The 22,750-nt window shown below is 42.0% G+C and overlaps 2 protein-coding genes across 2 annotated transcripts in view; both read left to right on the top strand.

Moving 5' to 3' along the window:
* The first annotated feature begins 4,752 nt into the window (after nt 1–4,752).
* On the top strand, nt 4,753–21,591 carry POLE2 (polymerase (DNA directed), epsilon 2, accessory subunit). The gene is made up of 17 exons (XM_009893883.1): nt 4,753–4,817; nt 6,276–6,353; nt 7,568–7,661; nt 9,468–9,542; nt 10,742–10,825; nt 11,365–11,421; nt 11,834–11,882; nt 12,879–12,951; nt 13,536–13,708; nt 15,834–15,923; nt 16,124–16,178; nt 17,481–17,537; nt 17,635–17,712; nt 18,177–18,285; nt 20,243–20,419; nt 20,540–20,607; nt 21,422–21,591. The coding sequence occupies exons 1-17, from the start codon at nt 4,753–4,755 to the stop codon at nt 21,438–21,440; spliced, it is 1,401 nt and encodes a 466-aa protein (XP_009892185.1). The 3' UTR covers nt 21,441–21,591.
* Nucleotides 21,592–21,983: 392 nt separating this feature from the next.
* DNAAF2 (dynein, axonemal, assembly factor 2) overlaps nt 21,984–22,750 on the top strand; it is a 14,934-nt gene continuing 14,167 nt past the window's right edge. Inside the window, exon 1 of the mRNA XM_009893928.1 lies at nt 21,984–22,241. Within this exon, the coding sequence (XP_009892230.1) occupies nt 21,984–22,241 (258 nt within the window). The remainder of the gene's footprint in view (nt 22,242–22,750) is intronic.

Raw genomic sequence — 22,750 nt, 5'->3', positions numbered from 1 at the left:
CGCCTCCTTGGGGATGCGGTAACGCATTTCCCTCCACTTCAACGCCTTTCCCTCCTCTTCTTCACCTGCCTCCCTCCTCCCAATCCCTGTCATGCTGCTGTGGGCCTCTTCCTTCCATCTCCACCCATGACCCGACCCACTGCGGCAACTGCCATGGGTTTAGGCCCAGAGTTGCCCTGGGTCTCCCCTTGGTACCTTCCCAATGACATGGTGCTGGGTGGTTTGTTTTGTTGGGTTTTTTTTTTTGTCTGCTGGTGTCCCTCACAACTGTGGGATCTCTTTCCCGAGTTGTACTTGCCAGTTCTGTGCTCAGCATCTGGACAGGCTTGAGAGGTGGGCCCATGTGAACATCATGAAGTTCAACAAGGCCAAGTGCGAAGCAGGTGGGGGCAATCCCAAGCACAAATTCAGGCTGGGCGGAGAATGGATGGAGAGCAGCCCTGAGGAGAAGGACTTGGGATGTGTTGGTTGATGAGGAGCTCACCATGAGCTGGCAATGTGCGCTGGCAGCCCAGAAAGCCCCCCGCACCCTGGGCTGCATCCCCAGCAGCGTGGCCAGCAGGGCGATGGGGGGATTCTCCCCCTCTGCTGTGCTCTGGGGAGACCCCCCTGCAGGGCTGCCTCCAGCTCGGGGGGGCCCAACAGCAGAAGGACATGGAGCTGTTGGAGCGGGGCCAGAGGAGGGCACAAAGATGCTCCGAGAGCTGGAGCCCCTCTGCTGTGAGGACAGTCTGAGGGAGTTGGGGGTGGTCAGCCTGGAGAAGAGAAGGCTTCGGGGAGACCTTATCGTAGCCTTCTGGTATCTGAAGGGGGCCTGCAAGAAAGAGCGTGTAGCGATAGGACGAGGGGTAATGGCTTCAAACTGAAAGAGGGGAGATTTAGATGAGATATTAGGAAGGAATTTTTCACTCTGAGGGTGGTGAGACACTGGTGCAGGTTGCCCAGAGAAGCTGTGGCTGCCCTACCCCTGGAGGTGTTCAAGGCCAGGTTGGACGGGGCTTGGAGCAACCTGGGCTGGTGGGAGGTGTCCCTGCCCATGGCAAGGGGGTTGGGTCTTTAAGGTCCCTTCCAACCCAAACCATTCTGTGATTCTATGATCTCTTACTAGAGGAAGAAATTGTATTTCTGAAGGTACATAATAACATGTAGTAGTTAGCAATTGCAAGGTCAAAGAAAAGTGATTTCTGCTTGCAGTGGAAGGTGTCATGATTTATAAGAGTGCCTGGGGCTCTGGTGCTCATATTTTTTCTTTCAAGATCATGCGTTAATATTAGTTCCACTTTGTTTCTGGTGTGGATGGAATGTGATTATTTTGGACAATGTCCTGGCAATTTCATTAGTGAGGAGGCCAAGTTCAGAGCTCCTGACTCCCACAGTTAAATGGACTGAGACGTTTTGAAGGTCAGGCTGTTAACCAAAATGCCAGTTTTGTTTGGCCAACAGATTACATTAGTAAGAAAATTGTTATCTTTAACTGTGAGACTAGTCTAAGGATGAGGGAAGAAGTGGATTTCTAATTCTCGTGTTATTTAGAATTAAAATAATGTCAGTCTCAGAGGTACTGATAAACTGGAGCAGGTCCTGCAGAGGGCTGTTAAGGTGGTCATGGGCTGGACGTTGTGGTGTGTAAGGGAAGCAGGGAGAGCTGGGTTTGCTCAGCCTGTGGAAAAGAGGGTGAAGATGATCCAACTGTTTAACAGGGACTTAGTGAGAAGGAGCCAGCGGACAGAGAGGGGTGAGAGGCAGCGAGCACAGATTGCAACAGAAATAAAATCTTTGCTGTCTGAACAATTAAACTTTGGGGTATGTTGACTAGAGAAGTGGTGTAATCTTTTTTTCTCACTGGAGATCCTCAAGACTTGGCAAGTCTCCAAGGGTCCCTTCTAATGTGGACTTTTCTATAATCCTATGAAAAAGCTGTTCACAAGGAGAGTATTTAAGCACCAGGTCAGGGCCAAGAAAGGTTGTGAGACCTCCATCCTTAGAGGGGTTCAGAATTTGACTGAACAGCACTGTGAGCAACGTGACTGGCCTGTTAGAGCGGAAAGCTGGACCAGGAGACCTCAGAGGTCCCTTCTGACATGAGTCTTTCTATGGTTGTATGAAGATGAGGTTCTCTGTACCTCCTTCTTAATCCTCAGTGTTTTCAATCCTCATGATTTTTTTTTTTCCCATGACTTAAACTAGTGCAGTATTATGCAGTACTAATTACTTCTACTTTTTTAATCATAAGCCATTTAGCGATTATGTGCATAGTTTGTATAAACTGTATTGAATATTAATTGCTTTTTGAGCTGACTTTCTTCATTGGAATTAGGGATGCTCTAAAGTATCTTACCGAAGCTCTTCAGTCCATCAGTGAAGTAGAACTTGACAATGTAATTGAAAATGTCATTGATGCCGTTGAAAAACAGCCTTGTAAGTAAACAATTTCTTTTTCTGAAGCTTGCTAAGTTTATCTTGTGCTTATAATGTTATTTAGACAAAGACAGAGTTACTGGCAGTATATGTACTAAGGTGTCATTCTAGTCTACCAGGTTGATCAAGATAAATGTATTTGTTGGCATTTTGTTTTGTTAAATACTGAAGTTTGTAATGTCAGCAAAAGATAGTATAATTTTGCCATTTAAAAAGTTGGCAGCCTGGTACCTCCTGACTTCTCCAAGAGTAGTGAAATTTTTCAATGCCAGTTGCTAAAAGCACCTAGCTGAGTTTGTATGGACATCTTTGCATCTGAAACTATAATTTTAAATATTAAACCTAAGAAACAATGAGAAATGAAGTAACTTGTTGCTCAGTAGTCCAGGTCCAGAAAAGGGTTAAGGTTGTCGACAGCTATAATCACAGGAGCCTAGCTGTGACTGCAGGAAGGGAACAGTTGCATTCCTTCGTTCAGAGATCACTGCCCTTGCATTCAAGCGGAGTGGGAGATGCAAGTGCACCGGTATTAATGTTCCAGCATATTAACTTAAACCAGCTGTGGGTGGAGTTTAACCATCACCTGGATGTTCTCTGAAGCAGTAAGGCAGATGCTGATGTTGTGTTACGCCAACCTGATCTCACGATAGTAACATTGAGCAGACGGTGCTGATAACAGTTGGGGCGCTGTAGCGCTGGAGAAGCAGTATCTGCTTGGCATGTAAAACTACATCAAATTCCATAAATTACTAAGTCCAAATGTGCAATCCAGAAGAACTCCTGGAAAATCCTGTAAAACCATGAGACACTCAAAGCGACAGTCTTTTGCTGGTAAAGTTCTCATGGTTCTGAGCATGCCTGAAACTCCCATCATCTTGGCAGGAGTATTTTGTCTGGGGACTACCTCCTGGTTAATTGGGACACTATGCCTGAGGTACACAGATCCAGTGTCCCTGCTCCTAAATGCCATGAAAGGCATGGGGTAGTAGCTCAAAATATACCTGACACAGTCTGACAGCACAAAACATAGGACTTGTGACATCTTTAGTTAAAGCATGAGACTGACAGAGGTGGCACTGATGCCTGACATATGTGTGTTTACTGATCAGAGCTCCCAAGAACTAGGAAACTTGGGTTCACTTCCAGTTTTTGGACAAGGAGATTCAAATCCATATAAATGTGATCTGAAATAAGTATTAGGCCTCAGATGATTTCAGGAAACCTTTCCAGCCTATCTTGTTTAAATCAAATTAAATCAAGAGTGGGCACATGCTTGCTTTGTAGTTTTACTAGAGCACAGACTACAGAAGTTATGGTTCTATATTCTTACTCTAGCCATGGGATAACAGATCATAGCTGCTCAAACAGGGTGTAAAAGCAGTTTGAAGAACTGGTCCTGATCTAGCATAAAGCCCGCTGGTACAAATTAATGCAAACACATTTTTGAACAAATTTGAGTCTGTACAAGAAGCTCAAGGGCCAACTTGAGTTGCCAACACTGCTCTTTGTCCGGGGCAGAATTTTGTGCTATAAATTCCTGTATTGTCCATATAACGTCTGTGAGTTGTTTGAGCTTAGGGGTAGAGATTCAGACGTGCTGGTCTCTCCTGTGATTCCTGCGAGCTCCCTTAGTGCCCCTTTTGCTCTGCTATTCATCAGTCCAACAGGAATTGTCATTTTAAGTCCCATGCCTCAAACAGGGAACTCAAGGGCAGGTTTGCACGTACTCATTTCTGTTGCAGGAGCTCAGCAGTTCAGCCTGGCAATGCTAACCAGGTCCTTTTGTGAATCTGCATTGGTTGGTCTTCCCTTCAAATTCAGCAAAACATTAGTGTTTAGAAATATTTTTTCATTTCAATTATCAGTTTTTTAAATCCATGAAGACAACAATGTGTCTATCTCCAAAATTGTGTTAAACTGTTTGAACACTTATTTATGACAGCAATCTGTGTGATAATGTTCTGGAACAAATTTAACCTCCAGAATGTGAAAGCTCAGATCTAACACATTTGTAGTATATTTGGCAGCTTTGCATAAACTATAATTGTCTTGTTCTCCATGTTTAGTGAATTAATGGTGGGCACAGTATGTGTGTGGGTTATTTTTTTGCTAGAGATGCATCCTTCTGGTAAGAATATTAAGTGATCCGTTTGTAAAGAGAAAACAGTATGTGTCATTAGCTTACTGAAAATATGCTTATTTGTGTAATATGTTCCTCTGAGAATACTGAACCATTTTTTGTAAAATATTTGAGACCTACTTACTTTCTGACTTACTACTTTCCATAGGCTGGAGTTTTAACCCTTGGAAATTTTCTTTTCAGTGTCATCTAATATGATTGAACAATCCACAGTGGAAGCAGCTGTTCAAGAATGTAGCCAGGCATCAGATGAAACTATGTACGGTGACATTATTTTTTTATTTGAGGTTTATGGGAGTTGGTATGCGTTCCCGTATTTCTTCTTGGGAAATAAATGTCAGGCATTTTCTGCAGTGCTACACATGCAATAATTGCTTTGTGCTTTTGTCTTCCTGGTACTGTCTTTGAAGGTTAGTAATGTTCCTTCTTAGAAAATTTGTTCTCATGGATAGGCCTCCAGGGGATTCTAAATATAATGCTGACATTCTGGAATTAAAACGCTATAGTTATGTGTTACATGTGATACAGGTTGAATATTAACCAATAAAATAAACCAGTAGTTAACAATGCAGAGAGAACTTGTTACTTCTGTACATTTCTTTATTTCTTTTTCTCTAGTTCAAAATTAGCTAAGATTATTTTTGTGCCTTTCATAAGATATTTCTTTTCTGAAAGCAGTTGGAAAAGTTTTTCTCCACAGTGCTGGTTTCTGCTTTTTTGTATAGCAGGGCTATTTTTTGAAAACGATGATTGATTTTTCACTCTCTGATAACAAAGTGGAGAGCAATTACTTGAGTTTCTGAGAACTTTATTTTTATTTATGATTGTGATGGATGTGTTTCCTTCTGTCTTGATGTGTATTGACGCTGTAATGCAAAGCATGAAAATAAATGGTTTGCTATGCATGTCAGTTAGGTACTCTGATCCCACAGTTTCTCAATATGAAGCAAATTTGTTCTTTACGTTTCTCCTTGTCGTTGTAACTGTTATGATGCAGATGGTTTGAGTGTGACTTTTCTTTGTGTTCCTTTATCTCCTTCATGAATTTTTCACTCCAGAAGTGAAGAGAAATCTGTATGCACAGATTCTCTGAAGGGAAAAAGCTCTACAGATCCCAGGGCCAGCCTGTACAACTCTCTTGAATTACGTTGCAGAAAGCTTGAAGGCAAAGTTTTGTAAGAAATGCCCTCTGAAGCCTAAGACATCGGTGTCTGATAGGCAATGATGCTTGTCCTGTGCTTGTAAGCCTTAGCGAAGGTTCATGGGATAATTTTATCTACTCTGATAAATTTGATCCATTTACAGTAAGAGGGAAATGAGAGGCTTCAGAGAGCTGAACCAGTAAATATAATAGGATGTATCAACTCGATTAATAGTCTGAAGAGTTGTGCCTGTCCATTGTTTAAATCTATTCACATTAACCATGCCAAGGCGGTTCTCTTCAAGAACAGATAGCAGAGGATGGTAAGGGAAGGAGACGTATCCCTCTCTCATTTCAAAAGGAACTTCTGAAGAGTTTCCTTTTTTGAATTAGAAGGTGCAGTAGTATCCAATAGGCAGAGTGATGTGGGAGAAATGGTCATGATGCAGGGTGATAGTGAACAAAATGAATATAATTTTATTCAACATGTTTTATTACTGTAGTTTTATTCAACATGTTTTGTTACTGTTTGTTTCGGCCACTTCAGATAATGTTGTAAATGTATTCTTATTTCAGAGAAAATGTTTTCAACATTATTGGAGCCTTCGATATTCCACGTTATATTTATAATTCAGAAAGAAAGAAGTTTCTACCGTAAGTCTTGTATATTTTATGTGTCAACTATTTCTTGTTTTAGGAAAAAAGCCTATATTTCTATATGGTTAAAAGTCCATTTTCTAATCTTTCCCTTTTGGGTCTGCTCATCTCAAGCCTGAATGAGAAAGCGTGACAATTTTGTTTCTTATTCTCTAAAGAGCCAGTCAGACTCTATGATAAATGTTGGCTTATAAATAAACGGGCCATTGCATTTTTCCTAGTCCAGTACAGTGAAACTGAAATGGGGACCTTTATCTCCTGTGGCAGCATATTCTGTGCTGGCTCTGAAACTTCGGTATTTATCAAATAGTAAAATGTCCAACCATCTAACGAATGAAAAAAGAGACAGTGGGGCTAAGGTCATACATCACTAAATGTAGTTTGGGCTTTTTTTCCCACTTTTGGCTGTTTAATTTTTTTTTTTAGAATAAATTTGGGCTGTCTGTTGCATGTATTTATTTCTTAGACTGTAGCTTGCAACTCCCTGAAACCCTGGGGGATTTCTAAGGAGAGCTGCAGAAGCTAAAAAAGAAAAATTAGGAGCAACCAGTGATCCCTTGGGTTGGAGAAAGGAAAAAGTAGTTGGAGGAATTGATTGTAAATGTTTTGCTAGCTAAAGAATTTACCTTTAACAGCAAGCAGCTCAGACTGCTGAGTCAAAAAGAGGCCATGCTTTTAAAAAGCTTGAAGTGGTGTTAGCTGAGAAATAGATAGTGGTGTTCATTGTGAGGGCTTGCAGCGACCTTCATGTAATGTGCAGCTCATTTTCTAGCTTTGGTCTATGATTCTGCCGGTCCAGCAAAAGCAATCTGTGTGTTTGCAGTAGGAGTTTTATTCCAGTGCCACTTTGTAGCTTTCCAGGCTGTTGGAAGCAGAGAACTCCATGAAGACAATCTGCTAACCAAGAGGAAGAAAATGCTCTTGTTCATGGCCACTGGAAAGACATAACTGCTTTTTTAAAAACTGATTTCTGCAGACTCCCATTCAGGAGGAAAGATAAATCTCAAGGCCTGTGAATTAGAGGGAAATTAAATGGATGTAGCCTTCAAAATGCAGAAACACAGGAACCCTAGCAGAAATCTTCCTCATGGAGTAAATAAATTATACAGTCATTATAGCTTTTGCAGCCTCCTACAATGTTTAGATCAATAAGTCATTTTTGCTTGTGGAATGTACATTTTTAAATCTTAATTGTGTTAAACTTCTTGCAGTCTGTCAATGACCAACTTTCCTGTACCAAATTTATTTGGAACTGCCAGAGATAAAGCGGAGTTGTTCCGTGAACGCTACTCCATCTTACAACAGGTCAGGAAAAGTTTTGCTTTGTTTAACAAAATACGCAAACAAAATGCTGTTTTTTATATTCTTACATGTATGACAGTGCTTTGTGTTGAAGTGCTTTTGTGAGGTACAGTTTAAATAAAAGCTGAGTGAGAACAGGATCTGTCCTGAGGTTTAGCAGTCTTCTTCACTGTCACCATATAACATGATGGATTCAAGTGTTCCTGCATTTTATCGTCGTATTGTAAGAGGGGATTAGGTATTTTTATGCATCTTGCTTTTTTCCCCTCCTGTCGTCTGGCTGTGTGCTAGGTTTGATTAGCATGCCATTGTATGTAGTGCTTGTTCAGATAATGCAAACCCTAAGCCCCAGGCAGCTCTCGGTCAGGCTGTCCTTGAAGCATTGAAGTTCTCTTCTGGTTTAGCTCATTTATTCATTTTCAAAATGCCCAGTGAGAGCCAGCCACCCCTTGGTGGCACAGGCATCTGGTCTTGTGCTGTAAGCAGCTTCAGAATGGGATTGCCTAACGTGACTTGCTCTGCACCACCATGACAGTAGCTGCAGGTACTGCCAGCAGCTGGAGGTGGTGGCTCTGGACCAGGCTGTGCGCACAGCCTGAGTGAGTCAGTCCCTCAACACTCGCTGTCTGACCATCCCTCACAACAGGAGCACAACCGTATTCATTCCTTTCCTCCACTCACCCCACCAGTTGGGATCCAGCCCCATGTCACCTGCCTGCTCGCTCCATGCTGCGCTCTGCCCTGCCTCTGTCATGCCACCCGGCGGGAGCAGCGATGGGATGGGGAGCGAGCTGCTGCTCAGAGGACTTGGTAGGTGTTTTTCAGGTGTCTGCACTAACTGTGGTGGGCTGACCCACAGCAGAGATCCCGCTCGGAGCTGGCAGGTACTGTGCAGACTTAACTGCCCATGTGCAGCCCTGGCTCGAGGCATGAGCAAAGCGCCTGGACGCAGGCAGGCTGTGAGCACAGCTTCTTTTTTTTGTCTGTGTTGCCCCGTAGGCAGTGGGGAGGCACCCAGCTGCCTGCCCGAGCTGCTTGTCCTTTGGACTCTGTGCTAGTTGCACAGACACAGGGTTAGAAATCCTGAAGCAGCAACAGCTCTGTCTGCCAGGGGATTTGCTGCCACTAGGAGTATGTGTGCTGCAATTTGGCAACCTCTGCCCTGGAAGACCCATTAACCATTAACTAAAGAAGCTTTAGTTCCTACAAACAGCGATCAGGATTAGTGAAACCTGCTGAAATTGTCACCCTCATGCAAAACAGCAGCGGGAGGTGTCCATGGGGTATATCCTGAAGCCTCCTTTTCCTAGACTGTGTTGTGCTATTGCACCTATTTGCTGGGCAGTTTCACATAGACTCTCTGTTGCACAGGTTTTGTGTTCGGTTGTCATATATACTCTGCTAGCATAGCTTGCTTCTGTTATTAAAAAAAAAAAAAAGTGCTTACTTTTGATAGGCCTTGCCCTGAAGAGAAACCTACTCTTTTCCACATAATTAGCATTTAATACAGTTTGCCTTCCCTTGTTTGGTCACCACTTCCTTCCAGGTAGTCAGAAATAACTTGTTTTAAAAGCATTACAGATTTGTTGTTACTTTTTGGGCTTAGTTTTATTCCCCAGTATCATCTATTTCTATAGATCATCTGTTTCTTAGAAACAAGTTCTTGTCAAAAGAACTGGTTATGCTCAACAAATTAAATATTGCTGGATAAACGTGAAAAAGTATTTTGTATAGTGGTTGTAATGAACTGGCTTTTTGACAGTGCTCATTTGCTTTTAAACTGGATTACTTCAATTTTGGTTTCTGCAGAGGACTCATAGACATGAATTGTTTACTCCTTCACCAGTCGTTGCTCATCCCGAGGACAGTAGGAGCAAATTCCAGGTAAAAAAAAATCTGGTTTGTTTTTTTTTTTTGCAATGGCAACTGTACTTGTGTTACACTTTAATACAGTAATAGTTCTCCATTGACATCTTAGTTGTACATCCCATGTGGGTAATCAATGGAAATGAGTTGTTTTCAACCATTTTTAGCCTGTGTATCAAAAATGCAGTTATTTGGCTCACATCAGCCTGATGACCAATCCACTCAAACGCAGCTATGAAGTGCAAGAGAAAGCTGGCTTCCTCAGGTGGAAGAGCATTAACCGTTGAGCTTATTACACTTTGTTTCCCTCTGCTTGGGGATATTTTCCCTGCTTCTTTCTTTCGTAAGCACTAAATTCACAAACCTACAATTGAATTGAACGGTATTCTGTTTCCATCTCAGCTTTCTCATATTAAATGTTCTCCCTATGTTATACAGTTATTACATATTTTTTAAAAAAGATGAATGTGCGTGTGTGTCACTGGGTACCAAATAAAAGCTTTTGCTCTGCTCAACTTCCCTGTTTCTCCCTGTTCTGAGCGTGCCATCATGTAGAAAAAAGCAGCTGACCTTAGCTGAGTCAAGCCTGCATCTCCATCCGGGCTGTATTGGCATCTGTCTCCCTTGACTGCTTCCTGTCCGCCCTGTCAGCAGTGGCAAATGCATGGCTTGCGCTGGCGCTGTAGGAGGATTCTCTCTCTTAACTGCAGCTTGACAGACCAAAATAAGTTTGTCCAGAAACCGCAGACAGCATGCTATGCGCTGTCAACTCCATTGCTCTGGAGTGTTCTCTGTCATCCAGCTAAGGTTCATCGGTAAAAGTAATTAGTGTTACTGTAGGGGTGCAGGCTGGCCCTGTGGTTCAGGTTGGATCCTGCTGACGATCCAGTTACTACAATTGACATTCTTAGGCAAGAGCAGAAATTGCCACTTGTTCTTTTCAGTTTTAATCCAGTTGTAAGCAAAATAATCACAATAAATATTTACTTGCTAAGCATTTATTTATGCTAGCAGCCATTGTTGGAAATCTTTTCCTAAACTGTGCTACATTTGACGTTCAGAAATGTGTTCCTGATTTTTCTAATGAGCCTGTATTCTCTCACAGCTCATTTGTGTATTTATGTAAAAACATGTGCTGTGTGGTGCTTTGTCCTGCTTGCTTAAGAATAGATATACGGAGAGTTTGTTTTAATTCTTATCTTTGCCTTTGGTTCCAGCTTAAAACAATAGAAACTCTCTTGGGCAATACAGCTAAAGTGGGAGAAGTGATTGTGCTTGGGATGATAACTCAGCTCAAGGAGGTAGGTCGCTTTTTATGGTGGAGTATCTAGGTCACCATTCATTCAGTGTTATAATATACTAAAAAATGGGAAGTCTTACGTATCTCACCACTTTATCCTGCCATATAAGTCAGTTCCATTCCCTAAGAGGAGAGTTTTCCACAAGCAGTCAATGCTAGCATGTGAGGGAAAATGTCTTTCTCTTCTCACTACAGTATTTTGTAATGCATTATGTCAGCAGTCAGAACCAGTTATGTTTTCTAGGCATGCCCCTTCTTGAAATGCTGGCGCTTCCCGTGACTGTGTTTGGACTTGCCATTGCATTGGACTGTGATTGTAGGGGAGGGGTGTGCCAGCAGTCCAAACTGCAGCCGCTCAAAGGGAAGGTGCTAAGATACGCTTACTATAAACGACATTGTTTTCAGCTCTGCCGATGTGTTCTAAGCTTACAATATTAAAACTTGCTAAATTATTTCTAAATGCTGACTGATAGATGCTTCTGACTGAAGCATTTACGTGTTTGGGTATATTTTGCTTCATTAATTAATCCTGTTTTTTAGGGGAAATTTTTCCTAGAAGACCCTACAGGAGTTGTCCTGCTAGACCTTAGTAAAGCCATATCCTTTTTCTGTCATGTAAGAGTCGAAGAAATTTCCTACAGAGCTGGAGAATTTTCAACTGAATAATAAATCAATGCTGAGCATTAGAAATTACTTACTGAGAATTGCAGCTCTGTCTTCTTCCTTCTTTTTAAATTACTTGTTTGCTGCAGCTCAGTGCCCTTTCACAGAGACTGTTAGGACAAGGTTAGTATTCCTCCTAGTGGAAGCAGAGCGTGTTCTTGTTTGCGGGCTGTTTATGAGCTTACCTGCTCAGCTACCAGGTGGCTGGATTGCCTGGCTTTTAAGGGAGCCTATGAACTTTCGACAGTGTCCAAATGTATTACACCAGCTGGAAAGCAAAATTTGGCTAAAGAACTAGTTTAAGAGTCCTGATCTAAGAAAAATATATTTCTTAACCTTTCTGCACCAGTTCCACAGTGGTTTATATACCGAATCATCCTTCGTTTTGGCAGAAGGTAAAACAGACTATTTTTCTTTGCTTGTAATAAGTTATTCTGGTATGGCTGTTGCTGCAGTTACATGTCTGCCAGATGTGGCTGAACAGACAAGTCTCATGTTGACGAGGCTTGACCATAAGCTGAGTTTGCGACTGAGATTTTTGGCTGTAAGCCTTTCCTGTTACTTCATGGGCTCTGGAGGCAGAGAACAGAGCTCTGCGAAATTTGTGGTTTTCAGCGATGTCGGTGGGATGTGAGCATCTGTAGCGGCTTTGAGGATTGCCCTTAGCCTGGCTCCAACATGCTTGGAGGAGATATGACTGGATTAGGAAGATAGACTAGAATGACCAAACAGTATGATTCAACAATCTGAAAAGGCTGCTTTCTGTTGGCAAAGCCTTGGTCCTTCAGAGGCTTTGGTGAGCCTTCTCATTAAGATGATGGAAAGGCTTGCAGTTTTGGAGCCTTGGACGTGTTTTAGCAAAATTATGGTCATTTCTTGTTTGTAGGGTATTACTCTGTGTAATATACATAATCCCGATCTGTTTTCTAATAATGTATGTTACGTTTAAAACATATAAAGTAAATGGAAGTTAGGAGCACAAATGGCAGTGGGGACAAATATCAGCCTGTTACTTCCTCTAACATTCTCGAGAAAAGGTGCAGTTTGATGGAGACTCTTCTGGGGCAGGGCCAGCAAAAATGATTCCTGTTCCCCTACATTCTTACTGGGTTGGGTTGAGAAGGTTGTTTATGTGGCTGTGCAGCAAATCCATTCAAAGAAGTGTCTGGGGTAAAAAAATAGTTGATTTCTTGCTCAGCCTGTTCCTCAGCCAGATAGTTCCCTGGTCTGGTTCACCACTAAAGAGCAGAGGGACTGCTGCTATCACAGGAGAGGGATTGATGGAGGCTGGGACTAGCTATGCAGCACAGCTGCCAACTGTCTGACTAATGTCTAGGACGTGATGTTGTTAGAAAAACTAAAGGTTATTTTGTTGTTGAAAAATCTCTTAGGTTGGTATGAAGATGAAGTTTTTCATGTGAACGCTTTTGGATTTCCGCCTACTGAGCCTTCTGCTACCACTAGGTATAAAAACTGACTTTCGGCAGCCTCACTCCATATTTTGTTATGGGTTTCTAAGTAAGCGCATTATTATTTTATAATTTCTGTGACATTACAGGATGCTATTCTTCACCCTCCCCAAATGCTTCAAAATAAATACAATTTCAAGGAAACAATTCTGGGACTTGGTGGTCTACTTGGACCAGTACTAAAGCCTGTAGTGTTAGCAGAAAACCCCTTCCAAAGGCCATTGGGTTCTGCATATTAATAACAGTTGAGATCTAAGCCCTTCTTAATTGCAAAACTAGATAATATGACATGGGAATAAGAAATTCCTTGTTATTCAAGGAATGGATGGGGGAGAGAACCAAGAATAAATATTACCCTGAGATTATTTGTTAAATTATGGCGGGGCAGCGCCCCTGCTTTATATCCAGGTGACTGCCATTTCTCTTCCTTGGTTTCCTCATGAAGTACTAGATGATTATTGATACAATCTGAGCTACCTAGCATAATAATAATAATTAAAATTACTTAAGTGAGTCATAATCAAAACTACTAACTATTTGGGAAGAAACAGAAGTAACTTGAATATTTTAATGATGTAGAGCCTTCTATGGGAATATAAACTTCTTTGGAGGGCCTTCTTCAGCTTCAGTAAAGGCTTCTGCAAAATTAAAGCAGCTGGAGGATGAAAATGAAGATGCCATGTTTGTATTTCTTTCTGATGTATGGCTGGACCAAGCAGAAGTACTGGAAAAGCTTCACACAATGTTTTCGGGTAGGTGGGAACTGCTTTGACTCTTGAGCCTTATTTTAGAGAATTTTTACCATTTTCCTGGGTCCTTAGCAGCACTGATGGTGGAGCTGATGAGTGCAGGAAGGCAGTCTGATGGCTAGCTAGTCCTTGGTCCCTGGCTGTATCCCCTCCTTGGCATGTGCTGGGAAGTCTGACGCCATGGTGAGCTAGTTCAGGGAATACCCCAGCAGAAAACTTAATTGTCTTTGTTGGAGAACTGGTTTACCTTTGCGAACTCGTCATCGTGTGGTCACTCACGTGAGCATGCCTGTCCGGGCAGGGGAAGCCACACGGCGTACAACTGACAGCAAGACTGTTCTTTCTAGGATCTGCGAAGTGTTAGGCCACCTTTATTATCAAGCTGTGATCTAAGTGTGCTCTTTTGTGAAATAGTGGCTTGAGTGCCTTTTTTCCGAAAGTATCCTTTTACAGAAAAAAGTCAGGCAATGATTTTCAAGATTTCTGTTATCACTGTATTGTGCATTTTTGTTGAACTTCCATTTTGAGAAAGCTACAATACGTTCAACTGTTGCATTTTTTTTTAGTAGGATCCCACTGGACCCAAGCCTAAAGCTAGTGAAGTCTCACTCTAATTTTAGTGACAGCTATTTGCATTTCATGGTTGCTATTATATTTCTTTTGGATCTTTCTCGAACAGTTTTAAAAATTGGATTGCATTATATTTTTGCAAGCTGATACTTCCATTTCATAAATCACTTAGTACTAATATTGTTTTGGACAGTAGCCATTTTATGTGCTGTGACAAGAATGTTTCCATTGCTCGTGGAAGTCCTTTCCTAGGATTAAATTAAAGAAAACTTCTTACTTCATTGGAGATCAGCAGTCCCTCGAATGCTTTCTGGTTCTACCAATGAAAAAATGTCAGTTACTCTTAAAATATGAACTGTTTCTTCCACGAATCATTACATTAGTAATGTTGACAACATTTGGATAGCAAGCATCTGTGAGATCTGTGAATTGCCTCTTTGTATTCCAGAGCAGCTTTGGAACAGCTTGTCCTGTCTGTCTTAGGTAGAATGGAAGTGTGAGAGGGTGGCTGCTTTAGAAATAAGCAATATAAAATTACGGGTGGGAAACTGCTACTCACCTAAAGAAAATTAGGCACAAATTACCACACGCATCCAGAAGTTACGAAACCGGTTCACTATCTTGATCAAAGTTGGCAAGATCCTTGAAGCAAACTGAACTTGACCTAAGATTGCGTATGCTGAAGTCATAAAGGGACTTTGGTCAGTGAGGTTAATGTACTGAACTCAGCTGGCAAAGATGCATCCATTGCATTTACTATTTTGAGACTTTTTTTTAATAGGCAAGTAATAAGCTTCATAATTATAGACTAAAAATAATAGCTGAGTGGAATAGCAAGGAAAAAACATCGATGAGCCATTTCTCTGGTATAAACAATTCTGTCCTATTTACCAACTAGATTGAAAAATAGTGAATTAAATCCAAGTCTGGTACTGCATGTTAGGAAAATGGAGAGTAACCTGCAACGTGAGATGAATGCCTGAGTAGATGTTTTTATTTTTCTTTTAGGGATGGAAATCATGTTTCTTTTTTTCACTCTTTGCTATAAAGCATGTGTTTCTGGGTGATTAGTGATATTGTGAGGATTCATCAGATTCTTAAAATGCCCAGGCAGTTCCAGTTACTGTTGCTTTATAATGCCAAAGAGCGAATTAAATGTTGGTAGAGCCCTTGAATAGGAATGATGCATGGAGGTTAATAGTAGTCCATTGCTACCTACTCACTATTTTTCTCTTTAAGGAAACAGTGCGTTTTTAAATTGTATTATTTATTATAATTGTACTTCGTGTAATTATATGACTGGGTCAGTAGTTAGTTGGATACACACAAACAATGTTGTTGGAACTGCGCCTGTAAATAACAGAGGGCTCCCTTGAAGTGACATTTGTACACTGCCATCACCCTTTTTAAGCTAACAAAAGCCTGCATCAAGAAAATAGCTCAGGTATATTAATAGCAGCAGAGCTTGAAGTGCTGTTTCAGTTTCTGCCTTTCATGGAATGCTGACAGATACTGAAGTGAATGTATGTTGTACTCACAGATATTTTTGTTTTCGCAGGTTATTCCTCTGCACCTCCAACCTGCTTTTTCTTTTGTGGAAATTTTTCATCTGCACCATATGGAAAAAATCAAATTCAGTCACTGAAAGGTGGGGAAGTCTTTGTATACAGTCAGACATGTACATGAAATTAAAATAATGATGACAAAACAAAAGAGCAGAAAAGAAACCCTTATTTTCTAAGTGACACATTTTTTAATGTACTGAAGTATAGGGGTGATTCATATAATGAGTGTTTATTGTCTAACCAGGTGTTGTATCATAGTTTTTTTTTTTTCCCCTGGCTCTAGGTTCTTTGAAGGCTCTTGCAGATATTATATGTGAATATCCCAGCATTCATAAAAGGTACACAGCAAAGTGCTATGGAAAGGGAAATTTGTTTATTTTGTGAAACCTTTGCTTTAATGACTTTAAGAAACTAACATGTACCATGTTTTCTCATTACTGTGCGCCAGCTATGATCAGATAGCAAGCTGGTCTTGTAACAGGCCTGTAAGTTTGTTTGGGGAGCGGTGTAAGGTTTTGATTTTATCTAAAATAGCTTGGTCATGGAAACTGCTATTGAGCGAGCAAAGGTGAAACTGCCTCTCCCTGGAACATTGTCCACATGGGCGAAACATGGCCCACAATTCCCCAAAAGTGCTATTTGGGTGAGCCCTTTGTTTCCCCCAGAGTTCCCTTGAAATCAGCAGGGTTCTGCCCGAGCACTGCTGCATTGTAAACTGATGTTGAAGTCCTGATGCTGCTACGAGCCACCTACAGGCCCCAGAAAATGTCCTCTGAACCACTGACTGCTGTCTACGTGGAGGCAGCTTATTTCTGTCTTTTCCATTCTTGCATACGTGGTCCTCCACAGCTGTTAGTTTGAGAACTAACCAAAGCAACATGATCCTGCAAAGGAATCTTTTATTTATCCTGCCTGTATGAGGGATATCTGTATGAGTTGTAAGCGTATCTCTTGGACTGATCCTCTCTCCTGTGTCCCAGTGGGGCTCTGCAGTGTGTCGCTGATGGGTTATCTGGGGTCCCTGCATGACATCCTGGAGCCCTTATAGCCTCTTCCAGCACCTAAAGGGGCCTACAGGAAAGATGGGGACAAACGTTTTAGCAGGGCCTGTAGTGATGGCAGAAGGGGTAATGGCTTTAAACTAAAAGAAGGAAGATTTAGACTAGACCTAAGGAAGAAATCTCAGGTTGCCCAGAGAGGTGGGAGATGCCTCATCCCTGGAAACATTTTAGGGCAGGTTGGACGGGGCTGAGTCACCTGATCTAGTTGAAGATGTCCCTGCTATGTCAGGGGGGGTGGACAAGATGGCCTTTAAAGGTCCCTCTCAACCCAAATCATTCTATGATTACCCCCAAGTCCTTAGCCAGGCTGCCCATCTGGTCTGTCCCCCTTCCCGCAGGCAGTCCCCCTTCCATGGTGAACACTTCTTCAGGGTTCTTCCAAGTTAGTGAATATAGCAGATATGTATCTTATGCCTTAGCTGTGACTTCTGTGGTTCCAAAGGCCAGGAAGAGCTGTCACCTCCACCCCAGAACAGGTTATTTGCATGCATCCGTGGAGTAATGGCAGTATATAACCAATGTTTAGATACTTCTAGGATCATTTTGTATAAAAGTGATGTGTTGAACTTTTTACAGTAGTCGATTTGTGTTTGTCCCTGGCCCTGAAGACCCTGGTCCTGGTTCCATTTTACCAAGGTCAGTTTGCTACACTTTTTCAAATTTTGGAATATTGAGTTAAATAGTTAAGGAAGGTCAGAGTCTTTGTTGATGCATCCGTTGCTGTTTATTTTAGACCTCCCCTAGCTGAAAATATTACTGCGGAATTCAGACAGCTGGTGCCATTTTCAGTTTTCACAACAAATCCTTGCAGGTAACAGTGTAACTTACTGCTGTTTTTCATGTGGTTTTTTTTTTTTTTTACTGAATGACTAATTTTTGTGTAGATGTAATTTTCAAAACTTATAAATTTTGGAAAAATTGGTCTTAAATTTTTCAAATGAATAGAATTCCTCACTTGCATTAATTGTAACTAAAAGTTTTGTATTTTATTGTATTTTGTAATTGTAACTAAAAAAGTTTTAAGTACATTAAGACACAAATTATTGATCAAAGGAAGTAGTGCTGAAAGTTTGGTAGTGAGTATAAAAATCCTGCTCAAAAGCATCCTGTTTTTTCTGAATCTGGAGGGAATGAAGGGAAGGTGGGAAAGTATTATATTAATTCAAGTGTGCTTTTCCATTTTGCTGTGTTAGAAGGAGATCAACTTTATAATGCATCTCCCTATCTTTTAGTTTCATCTCAATTCATTTAATTTCATTTATGTTTTCCATTTAGGATTCAATATTGCACCCAAGAAATAATTGTTTTTCGTGAAGATTTGGTAAACAAAATGTGCAGAAACTGTGTCCGCTTCCCCAGCAGCAACATGGACATTCCCAACCATGTGAGTGAGTCATGTTCAGCACTTCTTGCTGAGATCTCCTTGGCTGCTTTTTTTTTATCAGCAGGTCTGCGTTCAGGATGCTCCGACCTGCATTCTCATGACTTGCTGCAAGAGGATCTATATGTTTAGTATTATTACATTGATTTCCATCTTGACAGTGAAATAATTGAAATAGCCCCTTCCAGTACTGATTGATGGCATTGAGTCATTCTGATTGTCCTACTGCAGGTGCCCTCGAACGCAGAACTTTGTAGCACTCGACCCTCGCTCTCTGTGCACCAGTGATGAATGTCGTACCAAGAAACGTTCATTCCTGAAGGCAAAGTTTAATACGAATTACCTTTTTTTAAAGATTTGATCAATTAACCATGACATTTGCGGTAAAGCAGCATGTCACTTTTCCAAAAGGTCATCTGCGTTTTCTGCCTTTTTAGTTGAAGTCTTAATCCTGCTTTTGCTACATCGCCACAGTGCTCCGAGTTATCATTCTGGTTAATGAATGCACAGCAGGAGTTGATGTGATGTACTGATATAATTGAATGAGAGTGATCCAGGCAGCACTGGCTCATTGCAGTGATGGATGGAGTCTGTTTCTATTTATTTTGTAGGGGTTTTTTTTTTGTTTGACTCAGGATCTTCTTTCGCTCCATCACGACAATGCTCAGTTTCTTTGTGAACACAGGGAACCCACTGCGGACAATGATGCACCTTGATTTTGGTGTGCAGGTTTGCACACACGTATATGTACGCTGCAAGCCATCACTTCCCCGTACTCGGACAGTGATGGAATCACAAAGAAAATGTAGAATTATGTATTGCATAATAATTGCATATTCCCCGTACTTGGACAGGGATGGAATCACAAAGAAAATGTAGAATTATGTATTGCATAATAATTGCATATTCCCCGTACTTGGACAGGGATGGAATCACAAAGAAAATGTAGAATTATGTATTGCATAATAATTGCATATTCCCCGTACTTGGACAGGGATGGAATCACAAAGAAAATGTAGAATTATGTATTGCAGCACTTTCTGCAATACAGATAAGAGTATTGGGTTGCTTTTGCATACTTCAGTTTCTCTCTGCCTTTTCTGCCTGTCATTAGTTTTTTAATTCAGCCATCAGTGTAAAAAGATGAGTGAGAGAGGGGAATTTTGTTGCTAACATTAGGTTGAATTAATAGTGACTTTAGGCCTTGTACAGTATTAGTGCAATAACTGGGGCTACGCTTGGTACGTCATTGTCTTTCAACAGCAGGCCCTTCCACCAAGTTGCTGTAGGGATTTTGGCGCTTTGGGGAAAATGGAGTCTAGTGGCAGCTACGTGATTGGGAAGAGATAATAAAAGCTTTGAAGGGCCTTGAGGAGAGAGTTTCAGGGATCAAAATATCTTGGCTGGAATTTGCTAGATGAAAGAGGGAATTTCAGGCGGCAGCTGCTGTCTGGAGCAGGGCAACTCCCAGAACAGCCAAAGGAATCGAAATAATTTGGGAATCAAATGATTTCCTCAGTTCAGGGAAAAGACTGTGTTTAAGTGGGGGGTCTTGTGGTTAACCGGTACTGCGAGGAAAGCCATGAGGAGAAAAGATGCCACAAAATGAACGTTACAGCAATGTCGGTACTTCCTGGGTTGGAGGTACAGGTCAGCAGATTCTTTCCGTTAGAGAGTCTGATTGATGAAATAGTTTTGACATGTTCAAACATTGGCTAATATGCTTTAGAAAGACTTTGTGTTTTAAAAAAAACCCCACAACACGACAAACAAAACAGCAGCTGACTGTTGTAGAGGAGTTGCTGCTTTACTCTAGAAATTGTTAGTAATCGGAGGGAGTGAGATACACAAAAAAACATTTCCAGGTTCAAAGCTTCTTTATTAATGGCGTTAGCACCTGCAGGAATGAGTTGGACTTGTAGAAAATGGTTCAAACTGACTGTTTGTGCATATCTTGCAGTTTGTAAAGACTATATTATCACAAGGACATCTGACGCCTCTTCCACTGTACGTCAGCCCCGTGTACTGGGCCTATGACTACACCCTGAGGGTGTATCCTCTGCCGGATGTGCTCGTCATTGCAGATAAATACGACCCATTCACGGTCACCAACACCGACTGCCTTTGCATAAATCCTGTAAGATTTCCTGATGCTTTACCAAAATAAGAAGGGGGTACAATCACATTCAAGTGTCTCTCTTACAATCTATACAGTATTTTACTTGCGCAAATGTGGTATATACATTTTTCTTTACAGGGTTCATTTCCAAGAAGTGGATTTTCATTCAAGGTATTCTACCCCTCCAACAAAACAGTTGAAGACAGGTAAATATATTCAGTTTCTCATTTAAAAGGAAGTATTTTCTTACTTGCTGACTTCCCAATTATCAGGAGGAACACAGGAAGTCAATTATATGAACAGAGTGAATGTCAATGTTCTAGCAGTTAACGTAGACTTATACTTCATACTTACGCAGTGTAAGAAATCCAAATGCCTGGAACTAAAATAATAAATTTAGAAATTGGACAAATAACAAGGATGAGAAGCATGACCCAAAAGTAAACGGAAAGATAGCTTGTACGTTATCATTTTCAGTAACTGAGACCCAGTCGGGAAAGAGATTAATTTCTGGAGATGATGCTTGCTATATAGGTTAATTACACTTAGGAACAATAAATTCTGTGATCATCATCAAACCCAGAAGCCGCTTCCATGCTTTGCTTTTGTGTATTTTAAATCTGTGCTTACTCATTCCAACTGTGGTCTTCCAGTGACTGGAAAAAAGGCCGACTGCAACACCAAAAAGTATTAAAAAAATACCAAAGAGCTTACAACTGTGATGAGAATTTGCCTGTTGGAAATGACGATGGTATAATGGGAAAAGCGCAATCTTATCTTGTCCGATTCAGTTTCCTGCCCTGTTGCAGAAGCTTTTTCTCAAACCCCCCACCCTCCCAAGGGAACTGATCGACCTGTTGTAACCTTTACTCGAATATAGAAAATACCACACTGTGAGATGCTTTAGGTCTTTAAATAGTTTAAAGCATTATCAGGTCATTCATAAATCAAGAAATAGAACAGTATTGTGAACTGTCTCTTAAAAAAACCCTAATTATTGTTTTTCTTTGGTATTTTCAGCAAGCTTCAGGGTCTCTGAGTTTCTGCAAGGCTGCAAAAAGGGAGCGAGCCTTTGTGAAGACAACTGTAGCAGGTGTTTTAGAGGGATTGATTTTATGATGTGTTACAGACTGTTTATAATAAATGTCAAAGCCAAAAATGGTGTATTTTGTACACAAATAAACTCTTACGGGAAAAGATACTGGTGTTGGTTTAGATAAAGTGTAGTCACAGTGAAGATTAATTGGCAAAGCGTAATAAAAGAAGGGAACGGGAGGAACCGGAAGCACTTATATCAAACAGGAAATATCTTTTACAGAAAAAAGTTAAAGCTGGGGAGAACCTTATCTTTCACCGCATTGAGCTGAGCGGATAACTGGTTATCTACAGGAGATACTGGAAATGTGGGCTAGGGTTTTTCTTTGGGCAGGAAAGGTCTAGAGAAGATTTGCGAGGTGTGATTTACCGATGGCAGTAAATCATCTCTTTGTGGATAGCGCAGGCAGGGTGAGAAGAACAAGGACACGGTCATTTGAAATGTCTGTGGAAGGCGAGTCAGGGCCTGGCAGCGCAAACTTGGTGCATGGCGGAGAGTGGCCTCTCGGCACGGGACCCCGGTCCTTTTTTTGATGACGTGAAGCAAAAACCTGCTCCAGTCACTCGCGGACATCAAGACCAGGGGAGCAGACCCCAAAGTGCCCAAATCAGGTGTAGAACAGACGGGGACCCTCAGCGCCAGCTCTTGTGTTTCACAGACACCTGCCCGCCGCGCTGGTGCGGACGTGAGCGTGGCTCTGGGGCAGGAGGGCAGCGGGGCCATCGGGGTGTGGATGGAAGCCGGGTAAGAGAGGTGGGAGCTGAGCTGTCGAGGGTCTGAACCCAAACTGCAGGGGAGACTGCTGAACGCGCTCCCTGCCCCTTGGCCAGGAGGGGAAGGCAGTGCCAGCTCAGAGATGCGGGACAGGGGGAGAGAGCACAAGCCTTGCAGAGGGATGAGGGGGACATGGTGGACAGCCAACCCTGTGGAAGACAGGTGTGTGGGCTGAGAGCCCACACGAAGCCATTGAGGCGAAAGGAGGGGAAAGCTCAGGGCAGCCGGGATGGCGGGCTCTCAACTGGAGAGGAATCGACTCTGAAGTCGGCCACTGGGGGAGGGCCGCCATCTTGTTTGGCGTCTCCATAGTAACCCGCCGGAAGAGCAGTCCGGGGGCGCCATCTTGTTTACGATCACCATAGCAACGAGCACGGCCGAGCCGGAGCCGCCATCTTGCTTGGTGTCTCCACAGCAACGAGAGCGGCCGGGCCGGAGCCATGGCGGGCGCGGGGCGGGCGGGTGGGGGGGGGGGAAGC

This window comes from Charadrius vociferus, unplaced genomic scaffold (assembly GCF_000708025.1).
Source record: "Charadrius vociferus isolate BGI_N301 unplaced genomic scaffold, ASM70802v2 scaffold49, whole genome shotgun sequence".
Lineage (NCBI taxonomy): Eukaryota > Metazoa > Chordata > Aves > Charadriiformes > Charadriidae > Charadrius > Charadrius vociferus.
The sequence above is the reverse complement of the archived record's forward strand: the minus strand, read 5'-3'. Positions and strand labels throughout refer to the sequence as shown.

Excerpts from the sequence above, each read along its gene's own strand:
- POLE2 (XM_009893883.1), top strand. The coding sequence starts at position 4,753 with ATGATTGAACAATCCACAGTGGAAGCAGCTGTTCAAGAATGTAGCCAG. Across the intron at positions 16,179-17,480 it reads TATCCCAGCATTCATAAAAG|TCGATTTGTGTTTGTCCCTG; the intron begins GTACACAGCAAA and ends TTTTTACAGTAG. Across the intron at positions 18,286-20,242 it reads ACATGGACATTCCCAACCAT|TTTGTAAAGACTATATTATC; the intron begins GTGAGTGAGTCA and ends CATATCTTGCAG.